The sequence below is a fragment of the Acanthochromis polyacanthus genome, chromosome 15 (genome assembly GCF_021347895.1).
Source record: "Acanthochromis polyacanthus isolate Apoly-LR-REF ecotype Palm Island chromosome 15, KAUST_Apoly_ChrSc, whole genome shotgun sequence".
Lineage (NCBI taxonomy): Eukaryota > Metazoa > Chordata > Actinopteri > Pomacentridae > Acanthochromis > Acanthochromis polyacanthus.
Genome location: NC_067127.1, coordinates 20,079,644 through 20,099,767, shown reverse-complemented (window position 1 = coordinate 20,099,767; position 20,124 = coordinate 20,079,644). Strand labels below are relative to the sequence as shown.

The 20,124-nt window shown below is 40.9% G+C and overlaps 1 protein-coding gene across 1 annotated transcript; it reads right to left on the bottom strand.

Moving 5' to 3' along the window:
- Nucleotides 1-5,477: 5,477 nt before the first annotated feature.
- Nucleotides 5,478-16,489, bottom strand: LOC110965985 (zinc finger protein ZIC 4-like). The gene is made up of 2 exons (XM_022215193.2): nucleotides 15,675-16,489; nucleotides 5,478-10,015 (listed from the first exon to the last, which is right to left on the bottom strand). The coding sequence occupies exons 1-2, from the start codon at nucleotides 16,195-16,197 to the stop codon at nucleotides 9,384-9,386; spliced, it is 1,155 nt and encodes a 384-aa protein (XP_022070885.1). The 5' UTR covers nucleotides 16,198-16,489; the 3' UTR covers nucleotides 5,478-9,383.
- Between the last annotated feature and the right edge of the window lie 3,635 nt (nucleotides 16,490-20,124).

Here is a 20,124-nt window from a genome sequence, read left to right as displayed (position 1 = left end):
TTCACTTTTCTCCACAGCTGGGAAAAAATTCACTTCCTCACTGGCTGTTTTTTTAAGGGAAAGAAGACACTTTACAGTGTGTTTTCTGTCAAAAATGAAGGTTGGATTTGGATTGGATTTTAGAAGAAAAACTCGCAATGTTTTTGTAGTCATGTAGTGCTGATTTGTACAAGTAAATCTTACCAGACTTATAACAAATCTAATTAAAAATAAACTGTAAATGACAGTCTTTATTGTGTTTTCTTTTTATTTATCTTATTTGTTTCCTTTCTTGCTGCTATGTTGGTGAATGGTGGAACACTGAGTACTTTTTGCTTGACCAAGTACCTGCCTGTCAGGTATGCTGTCTGATGCTCCAAGTGCAATAATTCTTCTGCAAATGAAATCTACCCACGATATAAATAAAGTAATTTTGAACCTATATTTTTATAAAAAAAAAATTTAAAACCCACATGGCCATGTAAATTTTAATGGTTGTACTTTTTCTTCTTCTCACCCTCAAATCCAACCTACCTAGATCAGACTTATCCTGGATCAGCCCACAGATGCTCAATAAGATCTGAATCTGTGGAGTGCGGAACCTGGGTCAATACCTCAGCAGTTTTTGCAGTGTGTTTGGGTGCATTGTCCTGCTGAGGGCGGTAACTGGCATCAAGGACTGCTGTTGCCATGTAGGGTTGGGGGTTGCTTGACCTGCAATGTTTATGTGGGTGGTCCATGTCAAACATCCACATGAATGTCAGAACTTAAGGTTTCCCAGCAGAACACTGGATTATGACAAGATGATCAGCATTATTCATTTCACCTGACAGTGGTCATAATGTTGTGACTGATCGTTGCATTTGGAATATCCCAACCTCAAACTATCAAAACTACAGACATCCAGTGGTCAACTTGATATTTAACTGCCTATATTTATCATGTATCCTATTTGCTTCATCCTGGCACGGACTGGTTTAAGAACTGCTCTTTAGTCAAAAAGAAAAAAAGATTAAAATATCATGCACCCTAGAAGATGGACATGGAGAGGATGTTTAACTTTCTAGAATGATAAAGAAACAGTGTAAGCTACAATATGGATCTATAATTGCCAATACAAATAAAAGTTCCATAGTTGCAAACAAAAACTTGAGAGAGGACCTGAAATTGTACTATAATGCCCCCCTGTGGCATGACCTGAACATCTATCCATCCATTCTCTATACACTGTCGCAGGGCTACATATACAGACAAACAGTCACTCTCGCATTCACACCTACGGGCAGTTTAGAGTAACCAATTAACCTCAGCATATTTTTGCACTGTGGGAGGAAGCCAGAGTACCTGGAGAAAACCCATGCATGCACAGGGAGAACATGCAAACTCCGTGCAGAAAGATCCCAGGCCCAGGCTGGGATTTGAATTAGGATCTTCTTGCTGCAAGGCGAAAGTGCTAACCACTACCCTGCTGTGCAGCCCCTGACCTGAACATACTGATTGCAAATAGGCAGCAGGTTTCTTTAATTGCGCTGCTTCTTTGGCCTTTCTGGTTCATTGGTTCTTTAACTTCTAAGTAAAGTCAGCACTTAAATCATGTGACATCCCACTGGGGGCTAAACTCCCCATTCACCCTTTTATTGATTGGATGAACTCCAGCTCTACAAGAGTATTTGTATCAGCAGCATATTTGGAAGAACTTCTGTCTGCACATTTTACCTACCCAGTTCTTTCTAATTTACAAGAACACAAAGACATTTGTAGATAATGACTTTTCACTTTCCAGATCCAGAAAAGAGTTGTGTTTGCAGGAGCCTGTCTGAGAGGTTGAGCAGCTCAGTGCAGCACAGAAACTCAGTGATGATGGCTGAGAGAACTAAATGCTGAAAAATGTGGTTGAACTTAAGAAGAGTTTACACGGACAATTTTCATTTCCACAAGTGCAACAAGTTGTTTGCATGTGATGGTGGAAATACAAGCGACCCGTTAAACATCCAGCAAAAGATCATGACAAGCAGGCAGGAGGAATGCAGTTTTCAGCAGTCTGGCTCATACATGGCCCCTTGTTAACACAGGTATGTCATGTATGCTAACAAACTCTTCCTTGCTTTATTTTCGGCCTTTCTCGAACTGAATGTTGGTGTTAGTGTCAGAAGAATTACTTTAACTGTTCTCTTAACTAAAACGATTATATCACACTGTAAAAATACTGTTAAAAAGTCGTGCATATATTTTTTAACTTAAAAGATTTATAGAGATTCATAAGCACAATGTACTCAAATTTAATAAACATCTGTTTAAGGTGGATCTTTTTTTATATATAATACTGGACAACACAAGCACAGTGCATGTTTTATTTTGTGAGTAAAACTTGTGACACTCTGTCCACCGATCACAGCATTATTGTCTAAAAAGTCATTTGTTTAATATGTTGCTGTTTCTTTTACTGTAAATAATATTTTCACTTTAATCATTGTTTATTAAAGTGATTAGTTCAAAACGATGCTATTGCAGAGTGCTACTCAATAGTAAAATCAAAGAAAGTCCATCTTAATTGTGTTATTATTTTGTTAATTAATAAGAGTAGGGATAAAGTACTGGACTGACAGACAGTATTACCTTTAAAATCTTTGCGATACTCCTCCCCATCTGCATGTCAGAAAATATATTATAGATTAGCTGTAGTACCTGGATGTACCATCAGATAGAGCCCATTACTTGATCTGTTGTGTAGGACTTGATGTTGATATCCCTTCTTGCATACATGAGAGACCTAAGACTCTGTGGATGGTGAAATGAGGGAGGGCATCCTCTGGGTTATGAAGTGGGCGCTCTTTTTCCTCTGTGTTTCACTGATAGGTCCATGACACCTCTAGAGGGTTCTGCAGTGAATCCCAGCGTCCCAGGTTCACCTCCGAGATGCCATCTACTCACTTAAAGGCCCAGGTGGAGTTTTTGCTCTTCATCCACAGCCACTAACTTCCCTTTCCAGCGGCTCTGGAGAGGTCCTTGATAGCCTGCTAATGGGCCTTCCCACGTACTCCCATCTTCCGGAGAAACCTGGATGTCAAGGTGGCTATGAAGTCTCTGCAGCCTACTTCGAGTGGTAGGACCCTCATCTTCCAGACTTGCTGTTTTTCGTCGACAGCAAGCTCCGTATATCTCAGCTTCTTGCGCTCAAGAGGAAGAGACAAGACTACACATGCATAAAGGGACTAATATGATGATGACAAATAAAGGTGAAACTAGTAAGGACAGAGCAGACAATCACAAAGGCAGAAAGTAAGAGTGACACACAAAAAGTAAGGATGAAAGTAAAGGATGATCGGTATCTTGATTTAGTTTGGCTTTGTAAGTATCTGTTTAATTAATTTCAAACCCTTAAACTTTAGCCACCGTGCTTAAAAGTAGCAATACATGTATCTTTGTGTTGACATAAACAAACTCAAATTAAAGCTGAGACTTGAGACTGTACTGCCATATCCATTGTTTTATTTCAAATTGAATGCTCAGAGCCTGAAGAATCAGGTTTGGTAAGTGACATTAGTCAGTCTTGTGTTGGGAAACCTGGATTGAAGATCGTCTGTTAGTGAAAGATGGGGTAAAATCAATGCAAGGCAGTCCACACGAACTTTATGAGCACCTTTTTGGGACCAATCGGAGCAGATAGTAAATATTTAATATATATGTCACAGGCCAAAATAGAATCCAGGCAGATTTAGAATCCGCCTAGGCAGAATTAGAATCCTACCATGGTTGTTGTAAAGATTTAAATTTTTATGTATCAATAGCCTGTATATTAGAATAACCCCAACCCTCTAACAGGATTCTGGTATACAGTAAATGAAAAAAGCAACCCAGAAACTACTTTGACAACATAATTTTTTCCCTGCTTATTTTGCCAAGTGTTGAGGACAAAAGTTGACATTACTTCTAAAGTAATTATTTACCTTGTATCTAAAACCAAATTTCAAGGTACATAATGTTAGGGAAAACAAATAATTACATTTACAGAGCATGTCATATTCAAAACCCTTCAAATTTCGATCTCGCCTAGGCGAAATCAAAATTCTAATTCTGCCTAGGTGGATTTAAAATCTGCCTGGATTCTAATTTCGCCTGTAACATATACACAGATCAGGCAGAACATGATGACCACCGACAGGTAAAGTGAACAAAACTGATTATCTGTTCATCATGGCACCTGTTAGTAGGTTGGATATATTAGGCAGCAAGTGAACATTTTGTCCTCAAAGTTTGTGTTAGAAGCAGGAAAAATAGGCAAGCATTATGGATTTGAGCCAGGTTGACAAGGGTCAGATTGTGATGGCTAGACAACTGAGTCAGAGACATCTCCAGAACGGCAGCTCTTATGGGGTGTTCCTGGTCTGCAGTGGTCAGTATCTATCAAAAGAGGTCCAAGGAAGAAACAGTGGTGAACAAGTGACAGGGTCCTGGGTGGGCAAGACTCATTGGTTTACATGTGGAGCGAAGGCTGACCCATATGGTTAGATCCAACAGACGAACTACTGTTGCTGAGACTGCTGAAGAAGTTAATGCTGGTTCTGACAGAAAGGTGTGAGAATGCACAGTGCATCACAGTTTGTTGCTGAAACTGTCAACAATGGCCACAAGCACATCAGAACTGGACCACGGAGCAATGGAAGAAGGTGGCCTGGTCTGATGAATCACCTTTTCTTTTACATCATGTGGATGGCTGGGTGTGTCGCTTACCTGGTGAACACATGGCACCAGGATGCACTATGGGAAGAAGGCAAGCCAGTGGAGGCAGTGTGATGCTTTGGGCAATGTTCTGCTGGGAAACATTGGGTCCATCTATCCATGTGGATGTTACTTTGACATGTACCACCTACCTAAGCATTGTTGCAGACCACGTACACCTTTTCATGGAAACAGTATTCCCTGATGGCTGTAGCCTCTTTCAGCAGGATAATGCACCATGTCACAAAGCAAAAATGGTTCAGGAAAGGTTTGAGGAGCACAACAAGGAGTCTGAGGTGTTCACTTGGCCTCCAAATTTCCCAGATCTCATTCCAATCCAGCATCTGTGGGATGTGTTGGACAGACAAGTCTGATCCATGGAGGCCCTATGCCACAACTTTCAGAACTTAAAGGATCTGCTGCTAACGTTGTGGTGCCAGATACCACAGCACACCTTCAGGGGTCTAGTGGAGTCCGTGCCTCGATGGATCAGGACTGTTTTGGCAGGAAAAAGGAGACCAACAAAATATTAGGCAAGTGGTTATAATATCATGTCTGATTGGTGTATACGTCCACCAAATCTTTGTACACCGCAGTAAATTTAAATGTATTTTTTTTTCTGTTGTTTATCCTCAAGCCTAAGAAACTTTGTTAATTATCATAGTAAAAATGACGGGACTGAATGAACTTCCAGGAAAAAATGAAGAAGCATTACTGAAGTCAAAATGACAAAGATGGCTGATAACAATATTATTCAACAGCAACAACCTGAAACTAAGTAAGTCTAATAATTTGTTTTAATTTCCTTTCTTGTATGTTTCTTACACACATAAAAATGTTCATTTAATGTTGATTAATCAGAGGATTTCTGTTTTGTAAGGCAGGTCATTAAGGAATACAGGTAGATTTCATAGGAGTTCGCATTACCTCACCTCATCTGACATTTAAACAACTGCCTTTAATTCATAAACATTTTAGAAAGACATAATGAATGGTTCATCAAATGTATGGCTGTTTGTACTAGAATATTGGAATAACTTGAGATACTGCATAAAACACTCAATTTCACCAAAATGTAACGAACATCCCTCATAAAAGAACAAAGTCTTTTCATCAGTGGAGAATGTGAGCGCTGGATATCATGAGACAGCTGTTAAAAAGCACTCTGTGGATTGGCTTGATTGTGTAACATCATGACACTTGAAATGGAATGTATATTATTTTTCAGTTTGTGGTTGCATGTGGGTCATTATGCCTCAATTCACTTAAACGCCCCAAGCCTGACCCTCTTCAATTTGACAGATTGTTTTAAAGTGGTGAATAATGATTGAGTTGGCGATGTGTTAAATCTGGGCTCATGGGTAACATTAGCTTTTCAGCGAAAAAATTCTTAAAATGGGGTGGGGGTCATGTCCATTTTTGTATTGTTTTCTTTGTGCCAGTCTGCAGAGGAATGCTTGAAGTGTCATAACTTGAGAAATAATGTAGTTACGGTGCTGAAATTCTGCATGCTCTTTGATACGTACATTAGTCTTCAATGGTACAACCCTGCTTTGACAGACCAACAGAAACCAGCTATATGATGGTATTAATTTGGTCAAACAATGTCAGGGATTTCTATTTACGCCGATATTTGTTGGTAACAAAACCTTAATTTTTCACTCGAAGAGGCTTATTTTTTCCACTGTTATTGGCACCAATATGAGCTTTAAAAATGTCAGAGTATGGTGCGAGTCACAGGCATTCCTTATGACAAAAAACGTATTTAATTTTTTTTCTTGTTGCATTTATGGCGAGCATTAGGACAATCACTGAGCAGGTATGAGCAGGTGAAAGCACTCCAAAAGTGTTCTCAACTGGAAGAGTTACTGAATTGTTATTGTGAAAAATAAATATTTTATGGTTGGTGAAATATAGTAATAGAATAAATAGAAACAATGACATTTGTGACCAAATTTAAATCATATAACTCCTTTGTATTGTTATATCCGAGCAGGGTTGTTTCTCAAGTTATGGCACTTCACACATTGCTTCAGAGTTTTTTGCAATGCAAAAATCAAAATGACCCCACCTTCTTTAGTAATTTTAAAATCAAAACCTAATGTTATCTATGAGCTCAGATTTTACATGTTTTACTTATTGGCAAACACTACCGGTCGAAATTTTGGGGGTCACTTAGAAATGTCCTTATCTTTGAAAGAAATCAGTTTTTTTAAATGTAGATAACATTAAATGAATCAGAAATACAGTCTAGACATTGTTAATGTGCTAAATGACTATTCTAGCTAGAATTGGCTTATTTTACATAGGAGTACAGAGGAGCATTTCCAGCAACCATCACTCCTGTGTTTTAATGCTACATTGTGTTAGCCAATGGTGGTGAAAGGCTAATTGATGATTAGAAAACCGTTTTGCAGTTATGTTAGCATATGAACAAACTGTGAGTTATCATGGATAATAAGAAATTGCCTGTGTGACCCCAAACATTTGAACAGTAGTGTGTGTTTGAACAGAAAAAATAAATCAGACAAATATGGGACGGTCTGGCGTGAACTTTCTAAAAATTTTGTGGATTGACGTGTGTAGGAGGCATAGCACACCCAAATAAGTTCTCAGTTTAGTACAGGGTAAACATGTATGGGCAAACAGCCATCACACCTACACTGACATAGGTATAGTTTTAAGTTTATCACCCTGGCATGTGTTTGGACTGTGGTAGAAACCCATGCAGACATAGACAGAGCATACAAACTGCATACAGAAAGGCCCTAGCTTGAGGATGTGAAACGGCAGGGCTAACCACAGTTCCAACCATGTGAATAATTGGTTTCGGAGATCTAAAACTTCAATGCTACAATTCTGTCATTGCACGCAATCTTGTTCTGCACTGATGAAAGTCCACTTTATCGCTGTGCTTTAGATTTCCTCAGTAATTGCTCCCTCAAGCATTTTGCCCATCAGCGACCCTGCATTTAATTGAGACACAATTATAAAACACCTTCTACTAATTAAAAGTAAACACAAGTTTTGAGTGTTATTTTGCAGTTATGTCCATCATTCCTATCAGAAATAACAACGTAATGACAAAGTAAATAGCTTGGTAACATGGCGACTAAAAAGGTTCTAGAGAAATCCCCTATTTAGCCAAATTTATTTAGAATAGAGAACAAACATCCATCCATCAGCAATGCCTGGGTAATCTTTGAGGGTCACAGAGAATTGGAGGCTATCACTGCTGAAATTGGGTGAGAGGTGGAATACAACTTTGACAGGTCACAGGTTATTCATAGAGCTGACACACACAGTAACAGACAACCAGTCACACACACACACACGCTGGCAATGTAGAGTTGCCAGCCTACTTAACAGGAAAAAATATTAGACTTCCTTGTATCAGAGGTTTGAATCCAATTTGAAATTAACTACCAGTGGATGGCTGAGCATTGGTTTGACTTGCTTTTTTTAAAAAACAATTTTCAAGCCATGCCACAATCTTCAACAATTCAGCTTGTTCCATTCATTCATGGATGGAGGATGCTCATTTTGACTCGATATTCAAATCCAAGATGCCACTTCGCCTTGTTAAAACAACATGTATATGAGATGTGTGCTGATATTTTGAAAGCTTAAGGTGATGACTCAATTGTGACTGGAGTAAGAACAGATGTATGCAATGAACCCACTGATAGACCCCCTGAAGAAGTTAAGGAGACTCTTGATCAGCACAAGGAAGGATCAGACCCATTCTCTCTTAACTGGAGTTTAACTGCTTGCTGCTGCGTTGGATTAGACTGTGATCACTTTTTGCTGTAAACACTTTTGAGCAAGTTCCAATGAGTATCGATGGTTTGTTACAAAAGGCCTCAGTTTGCTTTCAAGCAAGTGCTAGTCTGATCATGTAACAGTATGTAGACTGGGCTGGCCTGAATAGCAGTTTCTGGGCTTCGGATATTTGGCCCCTATTAATGATGGATATTCGAATATTCGGTCCGGTCCACTCCATAATGTCAGACAGTTAATATCCAGATACCACCGTCATGACCGAATATCCGAATATTCGGGTCCAGCCCTAATGCAGACCTCAATTTTTGACAGCAGAATCAGCTGCTTTTTGCAACTTTCAAACATTGTGCAAATTAGTTTGTTTAAAGCAAACTGAGACCTTAAAAGTTACGCTCCCCTTTGCTGTTTGAAGCTTCAACATTAACTTCTTTTCGTCAGTGCTGATTTAGCCCTTGATAGTGCTTTACCAAGGTGGAGCCCTTAAATTAGACAATAATCTGTCATGTCAGGTACACACACCCTGTACATATTCTTTAACGGCAAGCAGTGGAGTAACCAAAAAATCCTCTGGTCCGGTTGTACAAAGTTTACTCCTTTGTTTGTTCAGGTTAGCTAGTTAATGCTGATAACTTTCAGTTTTCTGTAAAACATTATGTTTCATAACCATAATGACAAAATTCCTTTTGTCCTTTCTGTCATAATTGCATTCCACTGCTTTTGGTCCACACATAGTGACAATCTCGGAGTTTTTTTTTTATGTGAGATGCAGAAAAAAATCCTCTCTGATCGCAGCCTTCACCAAGGGCCACAGATGTTGAACTATTCAACTGCTTGTACTGCCTGACCTGGGTCGGACAGCATGAGATTTGTTCTTTATGTCCCAGTTCACCAGTCCCTTCATCTTACGTCACATACTCCTCCTCATCACTAGGTTCTGATTTGATATGGTCCGGGTGAAGTAGAGGAAAATGTGGTGCTGTAGTCCTGGTACAGACATACCACTCCTTAATGTTAGACAACTGAGGTAAGGCAGGGTTGACTGAGCGCTGACTCCTCCTCGGGGTTCTGCCACTCTGCTGCTTCTGGGTCAGCTGATTCTTTAGGCCTGACAGAGAGAGATCAAGAGGCATCGCCAATGGAGATGAACTCCGCAGCAGAAGCTTATGGTCCGCTTCACTGGCTGAGCTGATATCCAATTCATGACTGGACAAAAGAGGAAAATGGGTGGCTTTGTTGGCGAGTGTCGGAGAAAGGCGATTCATTTTAAGGTCAAGGGGCTCGAGGACAGCTTGATGAGGTGACTGGAGTTGATGAGAGATGGAGTCATACAGGTCCTGAGGTTCAGAGGTAGGCGAGGACTTTACGTGAACCTTCATGTGTTTGCGCAGGGAGCTGGGGTGTGTGTAAGACTTAGTGCAGCCCAGTGCTTTGCAGTCGTAGGGCTTTGAGGCCGTGTGGACCTGTGAGTGCTTCTTCCGGTCACTGCTGTTAGCAAAGCGCCGCTCGCAAAATTCACACTGGAATGGCTTCTCACCTGTAACACAAACACCACACTCATCATTATCACAGTCGAAAAGGAGCACTGCACCAAATTTAGCAATCTGCAACCAACAAATATCAGCTGTACTTACAGTATATGTGATGAGGAAAGATGCTAATAACTGCTTTAAACCGGAGGAAACCCTTAATAATGTTGGGGTCTGGATTAACAATACGGCACAGTGAATGGTATCGTATAAAAAAAGCACTCAAGAGGCAAACTGAACAGTTAGGAAAAAATGACACTGATGACCTTCTCATGCATAAATGACTGAGTTATGCTTAAATATAAATGCAATGGTGAACCTTGCAGGAAGAGAGAAATAGTGGAATGATGTAGTAACCTACAATACATATTTGTTTTTATTTTAGTGTCTGTCATTTTGTTTGAGTTATTGGTACATTTTCTTTTTAAAAGTAAGATCTAAGGCAGGGGTAGGGGTGTCAAACATACGGCCTGTTGGCTAAAATCAGCCCGCTAGAGGGTCCAATCTGGCCCACGGGATGACTGTGCAAAGTGTAAAAATTACAGAGAAGACATCAACTGCAAATTGTAAAACTGTAAATTTAAAGTAATTTCTAGATCTTGACTAGTTATTTTGATTATAAAGTAAATACAATGTTGTTCAGTTCCAAATACCTGCGAGTAAATGTTTGGTGTCTTTGTCGATACAGTGTGGTCTGTAAGTTGTAATGTGTAAATGATAAACTGAGGCACAATACTGTTGGAATTACACTTATTTCTTCTAAGAAATTTCAGGTTGTTCATAATTCATCCATTATTTATACACTGCTTAATCCTCAATAGGGTCACGGGGGACTGGTGACTTAGGGCGAAGGCAGGGGACACCCTGGACAGGTCACCAGACTATCACAAGGCTACATTTAGAGACAATCACACTCACACTTACAATTTAGAGTTACAAAGTAGCCTCAGCATGTTTTTGGACTGGAGGACAAAGCCGGAGTACCCAGACAAAACCCACACATGCATGGGGAGAACCCGGGAAAACCGGGACATGAACCAGGTATGTTCTAGCAGCGAGGCGAAGCACCAAGCCACTGGAAGTTTCCAGCAGATCGTTGCTTACTAAGTGGTATTTTTGATGGTAGGAAACGTAGTATCAGAAGTAAAAGCAGTAAGAGGGCAGCGACTGGCACTCTAAAACAGACAGAAACTGGTCAGCTGCATCCAAAAGTGACCGCAGCATTACGAGATCATCTCTGCTCACTGGAGCTGGGCTCACTTAAACTAACACTGGATTTTTGGGGCAGGTGCTGATATCAGCTTTAAGGAGACAAAAATGACTTGTTGGCAACTTACCATGAAGACACTGCTTGACTCCACACTACCATCTGCTCAGCTATGATGTATGCATTTGGACAACATTCACAAAGATGCTGTCCTGTCTGTGATTCTACAATTTTACAATTGTAGGCCAATAACAGCTGGTAAAATCAGCCAATCGATACATCAGTCAAGCTCTGCTGTTCCCTAAGATATAAATTTCATCCCAGATATATCCATCAATTCTCTATACACCACTTTATCCTCACTAGGGTTGCGGGGGGTGCTGGAGCCTATCCCAGCTGACTCGGGTGAAGGCAGGGGACACCCTGGACAGGTCACCAGTCTGTCACAGGGCTACATATACAGACGAACAATCACACTCACATTCACACCTACGGGCAATTTAGAGTCATCAATTAACCTCAGCATATTTTTGGACTGTGGGAGGAAACCGGAGTACCCGGAGAAAACCCACGCATGCACAGGGAGAACATGCAAACTCCATGCAGAAAGATCCCAGGCCCACCCCGGGATTTGAACCGGGGATCTTCTTGCTGCAAGGCAAAAGTGCTAACCACTATGTCACTGTGCAGCCCATCCCAGATATAGAATTTACTAAATCCAATCAGGAGGAGTATGTTCAAAAGAAGACCGTCTAGTAGCGATCTGAGAAGATGTGTAGCAACTGTTTAGGGCTGGCTAAGACATACCAGCATTTCATTAGACAAAAGGTGTACCTACTGATAAATAAAAGTTGGAGATTTATGGTAGGATAAAACAAATGAACAGGAGAGAGAATGACACCACAGTGTACCAACCCCAGTAAAAAGTGGTGGAAATATTCTAGTCTGGGAGTGTTTTTTCTACTCTGAATGTAAACACCTGCGCAAATCTGACACCACCCTCACCAAGGATACGTCATTCCCCAGTTTTCAGTTTTGTGAAGAGGAAAAAATTCTGTCATGAAGTAAAGTTAACAGAAACGGTTTCTTCAGAGTCATCTGACTGCAACTCAATTATTAATTTAATGAGGGCAGTTCAAGACTGATCGAATCAAGCATTCCTGAGATCGCCAGATCCTCTTTGGAAAACTGTCACATCAGGCTTTAATGACATTGGTTAGTTATTTCATGCTGCTTCAGTGCCGTTCTCATTTAAAATAAGGCATAATAAACACTAAGATATTCTAAAATTCATGGATATTATTCTCAGATTCAGCTTCTCAATCAAATTGTCCAGCTGATATTATCTTTTTAAATGAATCACTTTGGAGCAAACTCAAAACACTTTACTGGTCAGACTTTTGGGCTCAGCTGTACGTGATGTAGAATAGCATAAGTGTGTATTGAAGAATTAGAAACACCAGTGGTCTCAACTAGCGACAATTCAGTTTAAACAAAACAACAGTGAGATGGGATTTCATGGATTCATTTAGTTAGGAACGCACATCATCATCGACAGGCGGATAACACCTGTCAAAGCTTAAAAATATTGGCATATTAGAAATCAGTAAATATTCAATATCACATCCCACTGTTGTATAATTTTGAGACGTTATTCTGAAGCTACAAAACAGGGTTTGTCTTTAAACTACAGAGGAGATGTAAATATTAAGATTGTAAGCTGAACTGAAGGCCATGAGTAAAAAAAAAAAACTGCGCTGTGTGTGGATCAGCCAGGAAAAATAAATGGTTCCAAATAAATAGTAGAAAAACCCTGAATATCACAATATATATGAAGTAAAACACACTGAATCTTAGCAGGGAAATTGCCAGTTCTAATGCGACAGTTTCCGATCAGATCATCCCCATCATAGAAACAGAAATGTCATCAAAACAAAACAAAAAGAAATGTGCTCCAAATGTGGGAAGTAAGATGTGGAAAATGTAGACCTGGGTCCATAATAGGGCCCTGAAGCATAATGTTGGTAAATTTAGCTTGTTCTTTAATGGGACAAAGAACTTTTGGGTTTACTTTACTGGGGTTCTCATCAAGAAAAAGTACTTCAGTAATTTCACATTTGGTACCCCAAAACATATACAACCACAAACACCGCTCTGCAATAATAAATGAGCTATTCATGCAGTGCAATTCATTCATGTTAATATTCCAAAATGTGTGTTCTTAGTATCCTTGTGCTCTTCTGTTTTCCTTATTCATATTGTGTATACTTTGCATGTATACCTCACCTCTTTAACTTATAGTTCTGTATTCTTGCACTCATTTCCTCATACCGTGTGATAAGAATGCAAATTACCACCCAAAATATATCTGAATGATTTAGGGAAAATATAGAAATGTGTTTTTTCTGACAAACATTGCGATTTGATTTGCAATTTAATTTTGTAAAGTTGTGCTTCTCTTCAGTATTCTCTGTGTAACAGATTTGAAACACCACATGAGAAACCAACATAAAATCATTTCTAAACTTTTGAAACTAGTTTAAACCCTGTGTCTGGTGTCTAGTATGCACCGAACAGCCGGCATGAATAGCCTCTGAACGTTCCATCCGTCCATCCATCCATTATCAATACACTGCTTAATTCTCATTAGGGTCGTGGGGGAGCTGGAGTCCATCAAAGCTGATTTAGAGTGAAGGCAGGAGACACCCTGGACAGGTCACCAGTCTGTCACAGAGACAAACAATCACACCTATGGGCAATTTAGGGTTACCAATTAACCTCAGCATGTTTTTGGACTGGAGGAGAAAGCTGGAGTACCCGGAGAGAACCCACACATGCACAGGGAGAACATGCAAACTCCATGTAGAAAGATCACGGGAAGGCCGGTAGACAAACTCACACAAACTGGGGATCTTCTAGCTCCAAGACAACAGTGCTAACCACTGAGACACTGTGCAGCCCAGGTTGGTCATAATGTTTCGTAGAAAGACAGTTCATTAAATGTGAACATCTTCAGAATGCACATTTTTGCACCAAAACAAAAGGGAAAAATTAGAAGTTGTTGTTATTCATAGATTATTATGCTGTGATTTTACTGGTCTGACCCACTTGAGATCAAATTTAGCTGTATGTAGACTCAGAACTAAAATGAATTTGACATCCCAGATCTAATTTATTTAAATTCTAAGGTCTTGTAATACTTGACAAAAATAAAGAGAAAATAAAAAGGTTTGTCCTATTTTGCTCTTCATTTATCTTTGTACAGTGCAGTGATATCAAAATCTGTCATGGGAGGAAGCTGGAGTATCTGGAGAAAACATGCAAACTCCATGTAGAAAGATCCAGTGAATGCTGGGACGTGAACTGGGGATCTTCTAGCTGCAAGACAACAGTGCTAACCACTGAGCCGCTGTGCAGTCCAGGTTGTTCATAATCTTTTGTAAAAGCATAGTTCATTAAATGTGAACATTTTTTGAATGCACTTTTTTTGCACTAAAACATGGGGAAAAATTTGAAGTTGTGGTTATGTAGAGGTTATTATGCTGTGATTTTACTGGTCTGACCCACTTGAGATCAAATTCGTCTGAACTAAAAGGAGTTGGGCATTCCTGATCTAAGGTATATACAGTCTAAGGTCTTGTAATACTTGATAAAAGCAAAGACAAAATGAAAAGGTTTGTCCTATTTTGCTCTTCATTTATCTTTGTGCAGTGGTACGAAAATCTGTCATGGGAGGAAGCTGGAGTATCTGGAGAAAACATGCAAACTACACAGAAAGATCCAGTGAATGCCGGGACACAAACCGGGGATCTTCTTGCTGCAAAACGACAGTGCTAACCACTGATCACTGTGCATCCCTTGAATGCTCCAATTAAATACAACTGAAAACAGCCAAACCTCAAACATGCTAATTACATTGTTTTAAATTGCAATTTTGTTATTAATTATTCTAAACAAAAAAATATTTAAGTATTGTCAGCCAAATTGGTAAAGCAAGACCTGCTCTGACTGATTATGTGTACCGGTAACTGATCTATGAAGTGGTATTTGCTTATAATCAATAACAACTCATCCAGTTCCTACACATGCTGATGGGTCATAAAAATGGTAAACAGAGCCATGTGCACGTCTCAAAACAGTAATATCTCTTGTGCTTCATCTTTGCCCCCCTCATGTTATGATTCCTGTCACCTTGCATGACTCCTGAGCTGCTGCTGCTGCCACCCATGGCTCCTTTAGGAGACAAGGAGGCAGTGAAGTCTGCTGGGGAGCCATACTGAACTGAGCCTGCGTAAACATGGAGGGGATTCCTAGGCACACTGAGGACAATCTCTACGAACCTCTATTCTCAGTGTCTGGTGGGGGGGGAGCAAGTGCTGCTGTGACGGACGACACGGATTTTGATCGCGGTTTACAAACAGTGATCGCTGCGTGCAGTGACACGGTGGTGAAAAGCCTACCGGTGTGGGTGCGAGTGTGGATCTTCAGGTTCTCGGAGCGTGCGAACATCTTGCCGCAGTTGGGAAATGCGCATGAAAACGGCTTCTCCCCGGTGTGCACGCGGATGTGGTTGATGAGTTTGTATTTGGCTTTGAACGCCTTCCCGCCGCGCAGACACTCGTCCCACATGCAGACATGGCTGAGGGTCTCCAGCCCCGCAGCGACGTGCTCGGTGGTGACGTGGTCCACCAGCTCGGGCATGGAGCTGAAAGTTTGGTCGCAGACGGATGTCGCTGTCCGCCCAAACCGCTGTCTCGTAGAAGTTCGGTCAATCCATTTGCACACCAGCTCCGTTTTGACGCTGGGGCCTTTGGAGAAATCCAGAAGGCCGTCCACCCCGCCGCCGGCACCGATGTCGGCAGGAGCGGAGATTCCAGTGGCCCTCGGCTGGAGCGGCGAGACGATGCTCGAAGCCCCGGAGTTGTTGTTCCCCAAAGGAGAGACGAGGCCATTGTGCCTGGCCACCACCGCCGTCCGCTTCATGCTCAGCACGGCGCGCTGTCCCGATCCGATTCCCCCAACTACAGTCCTCGTTTCTGCGGAAAATGACTTAAATCCAATTGTCAACGCGTTTCACCGCCGTCCCGCTTCCTTCCTGTGTGTTTTCATGAAAGCAAGAGCGCATGCGGCAGTGTCTTTACCCCCCGCTGCTCGGCGTTAGATCCCGAGAGTCAGATCCTCCATGCTTTTATTTACTGTGAATGGAGGTGAACGGAGTCGAAGGAATACAGCAGGCCGCGACCCAACACCAGTCTGACAGCGTCTTTGTCTCCTTTCCTTCCTCACTCCGGTCCTCTTTCCTTCTCTTGTTTTCAGCGGAGAAGTTGCAGAACACGGGATTACACAGATCCGCCTTCAGTCCAGAAGCTTTCCCACAGTATTTATAAGTTTGTCGAAGAAACAGAACGATTTAAAAAAAACACACACACATCTGTAAATAGCATGTAAAGAGGAGTATTTTTGTAACGAATTAGCCTAATGGCACACTCTTTTTTTCAATCATTCCTTGTTTGGTGATCAGATTTTCCCTCAGTGAAAATAAAGGCTTGCCACCAGATTTTACTGCTGTTGTCACAAAAAAATAAAAATAGACAATAAAACTCATTACGATTCCTCAGTCCTTCAAGCAAAATTCTTTGATCCAAAAGCATAATCTTTGTGCTGTATCCTCTGTGAGGAAAAAAGTACACATTCTCATTCAATGCTTTTTATCTATTTGTATTGTTTTCTACATTGTAGATTAATACTGAAAATCAACACTTTTTGTTTGCAACATAATTCCATATGTATTCTTTTATATGTCTTCAGTATTAATCTGTTATGTATAAAATATTAAAATAAAAACCACTGAATGAGGTGTGTCCAAACTTGCATGTCTACATATAGAGCACCCTCCATAATTATTGGCACCCCTGGTTAAGATGTGTTCTTTAGCTTCTAATAAATTCATTTTTTAAAAATAATATAAGATCAAAATGAAAAAAGAGGAAAATCCAACCTTTAATTAAAGTGCATTTATTCAGTGGGGAAAAAAATCACACATGAAGAAATAATTATTTTACATCAAATCATGTGTGCCACAATTAATAGCACCCCTGAAGATAATACTTTGTTCAACCCCCTTTTTCAAAACAGCACCTAATCTTCTCCTGTAATACATTTTTCTACAATTTTCAGTGTGAGAGTATGCTTCTGCAATAAAATTTAATTTATTTTTAGGCTTTCAACACATCTTAACCAGGGGTGCCAATAATTATGGAGGGCGCTGTGTGTGTGTGTGTGTGTGTGTGTGTGTGTGTGTGTGTGTGTGTGTGTGTGTGTGTGTGTGTGTGTGTGTGTGTGTGTGTGTGTGTGTGTGTGTGTGTGTGTGTGTGTGTACTTGTTTCTGCTATACCGGTGGGGACTTTGACCTGACTATTTGCTATAAAGGTGGGGACTTGTCTTACGGTGGGGACCTAAAATGAGGTCCCCACGGGTGGCAACATCGTTTTCTTGGCCATATTGTTGTTAATAAAAAATGTAAAAGTGCAAAAACGTTTGTTTAGGGTTAGGCATTGATTTGGTGATGGTTAAGGTTAGGGTTAGGGTAAGGGTTAGGAGTTAGATATGAATGGGAGTCAATGGTAAGTCCCCACCGGTATAGAAAAACAAACGTGTGTGTGTGTGTGTGTGTGTGTGTGTGTGTGTGTGTGTGTGTGTACACACACACACACACACACACACATATATATATATATATATATATAGAGAGAGAGAGAGAGAGAGAGAGAGAGCGAGAGAGAGAGACAACTATCTATTGACAACCGAAGCATTTTTGTACCTCGGCTGCAGCATCTGGTTCTCTTCTTTTGTTGTATTTATCCTTTATATCACTCTTGTTGAGTGTCTTTTTTGAATTCTATTTTTGACAGTTGTGTGTTCTTTAACTTGACTTCCCTATGTGCCTAAACTGTCTGTTTATGTATACAAATGGTAAATAAAAACGGGCGGCATAGCTCAGTGGGTAGAGTGGCCATCTCGCAACTGGAGAGTTGCGGTATGATTCCCCCGGCCCGTCGTGCTCATGTTGAAGTGTCCCTGAGCAAGACACCTAACCCCTAATTGCTCCTGGTGGGTTGTGGTTAGCACCTTGCATGGCAGCTCCTGTCATCAGTGTGTGAATGGGTGAAAGCGATGTATCATGTAAAGTGATATATAAATACAACCATTTAAAAATCTTTTTTAAAAAAAACACATGAGAGGATCATACTACTGTATTTGGGTGACAGCAGAAGTTCCATCCATCCATTCTCTATACACCGCTTTATCCTCACTAGGGTCCCCAGGTGGGATATGCGCCAGCTCACTTTTTCTTTAGTCCAAAAAGTGAGCAGAGTTTCTGAAGGGGTGTGAATCAATGATCCAGCAGAGACTGAGTGACTGAGTGGGGTTTAAATAGTGAGGAGAGCTGGTGGACAGGTGAGCTGAGTTTAGTGATTACTGCAGCTGACAGTCATTGGGGTAGTCAGCAGGCAGAGTACAGATAGAGCAGGAGGGTGAGTGGCAGGGAGAGAGAGAGACATGAGGGAGAGGTGACAGATAGGGAACCAAAAAGTCAGGACAAAACCAGGAAACAAGAAAGGAGGAAAAAGAGGAAGAAAGGGGGAAGAAGGGCAGGGGCCAGAGCAAGATCCTAACAGAGATGGCTTGAGGATGGACAAACTCTGGCAAACCTTTATGAAGATGTGCATAGAGGCAGCTGTAATACTGAGTGTTTGTTTTGGATGAGATGTTTAGATCTACAGTGGATAGTTCCACAGCTAGTCAGCAGAGCAAAACATCTGAAGGTAAGGTAAAACCTCCTCTATATACACCGCTTTATCCTCACTAGGGTCGCGGGGGGTGCTGGAGCCTATCCCAGCTGATTCAGGCGAAGGCAGGGGACACCCAGGACAGGTCGCCAGTCTGTTGCAGGGCTACATAAGGTAAAACCTATGTGAATGAAAGGTTTTCCAGCTGGATATTTCCTAGGGCATCACACTGACTTGCCTTCTTTCCATTGTGTATCCTGCTGCATCTCCTCCCGAGGTTTCCTTTAGGTCTCCCTCTCTGGCCACACAATTTAAAAGAAAATGTAACTTCCCAGACGAGGCCACCTTTGTCCTTTGCTGCATTGTCAAACTCCCCTACTCATGTGACCATTGTTGCTTTCCGCGGTGGACAGGGATCTGATTTGACACTCTGATCAGTCTGCAGCTACCCAGTCTTATGCACAGCAAGCTGCAATGCACTCTGTATTTGGTACCTTCATATCATAGCGAGCATTAGGGTTTTCAGTAGCTCTTCTGTGGGATCATAACATACAAGCAATCCTTCACTCCGGAATAGATGAGTACACAGTCATCTCGTGGGGTAGAAAGACGTTTACTGCCTCGACCAGCTAGCAGTTTTGTAGTACCATATTTGGTTTGTTTTTTCTTGGTGTAATGAACGGCTGTCATGGAGATCTTCAGTTTTTTCGCTACCTGTCTCTCACTCGTGTAAATTTCCAGCAGTGACAAAATGGCTTCACATAATTATTTAGTTTTAGGCATTATGTGAGAGCTGATGACTTCTGAGTTTGTGCAACGGCTTGTAAGTAAGCAGAAAACCACTCTAGGCCATTACATGTCCAGTGCTGCTTATGGCCTCTTACATACCCTAGGAATACAATGAAGCCTAAACATGTAAAATATTCTGTTAATTTTATTTTAATTAATTAATTTATTTGGACTGGACAGTGCATATTAATGAACATACAATCTCATAACAGTTTACACAAGGTTGCAGTGAATACGCCGGATTTAGCACAAGGCTAATTTCTATTCGTTGTCCCACACATGAAAGAAAAACACAGAGGTTTACAGACGTAAAAAAAAAAAAAAAAGCAAT

What these genes read in the sequence shown, in the direction of transcription:
- LOC110965985 (XM_022215193.2), bottom strand. Translation starts at nt 16,197, where the DNA reads ATGAAGCGGACGGCGGTGGTGGCCAGGCACAATGGCCTCGTCTCTCCT. An exon ending in CCACACTCGCACCCACACCG is followed by an intron (nt 10,016 to 15,674) that starts GTAGGCTTTTCA and finishes TTTGTGTTACAG; the next exon opens with GTGAGAAGCCATTCCAGTGT.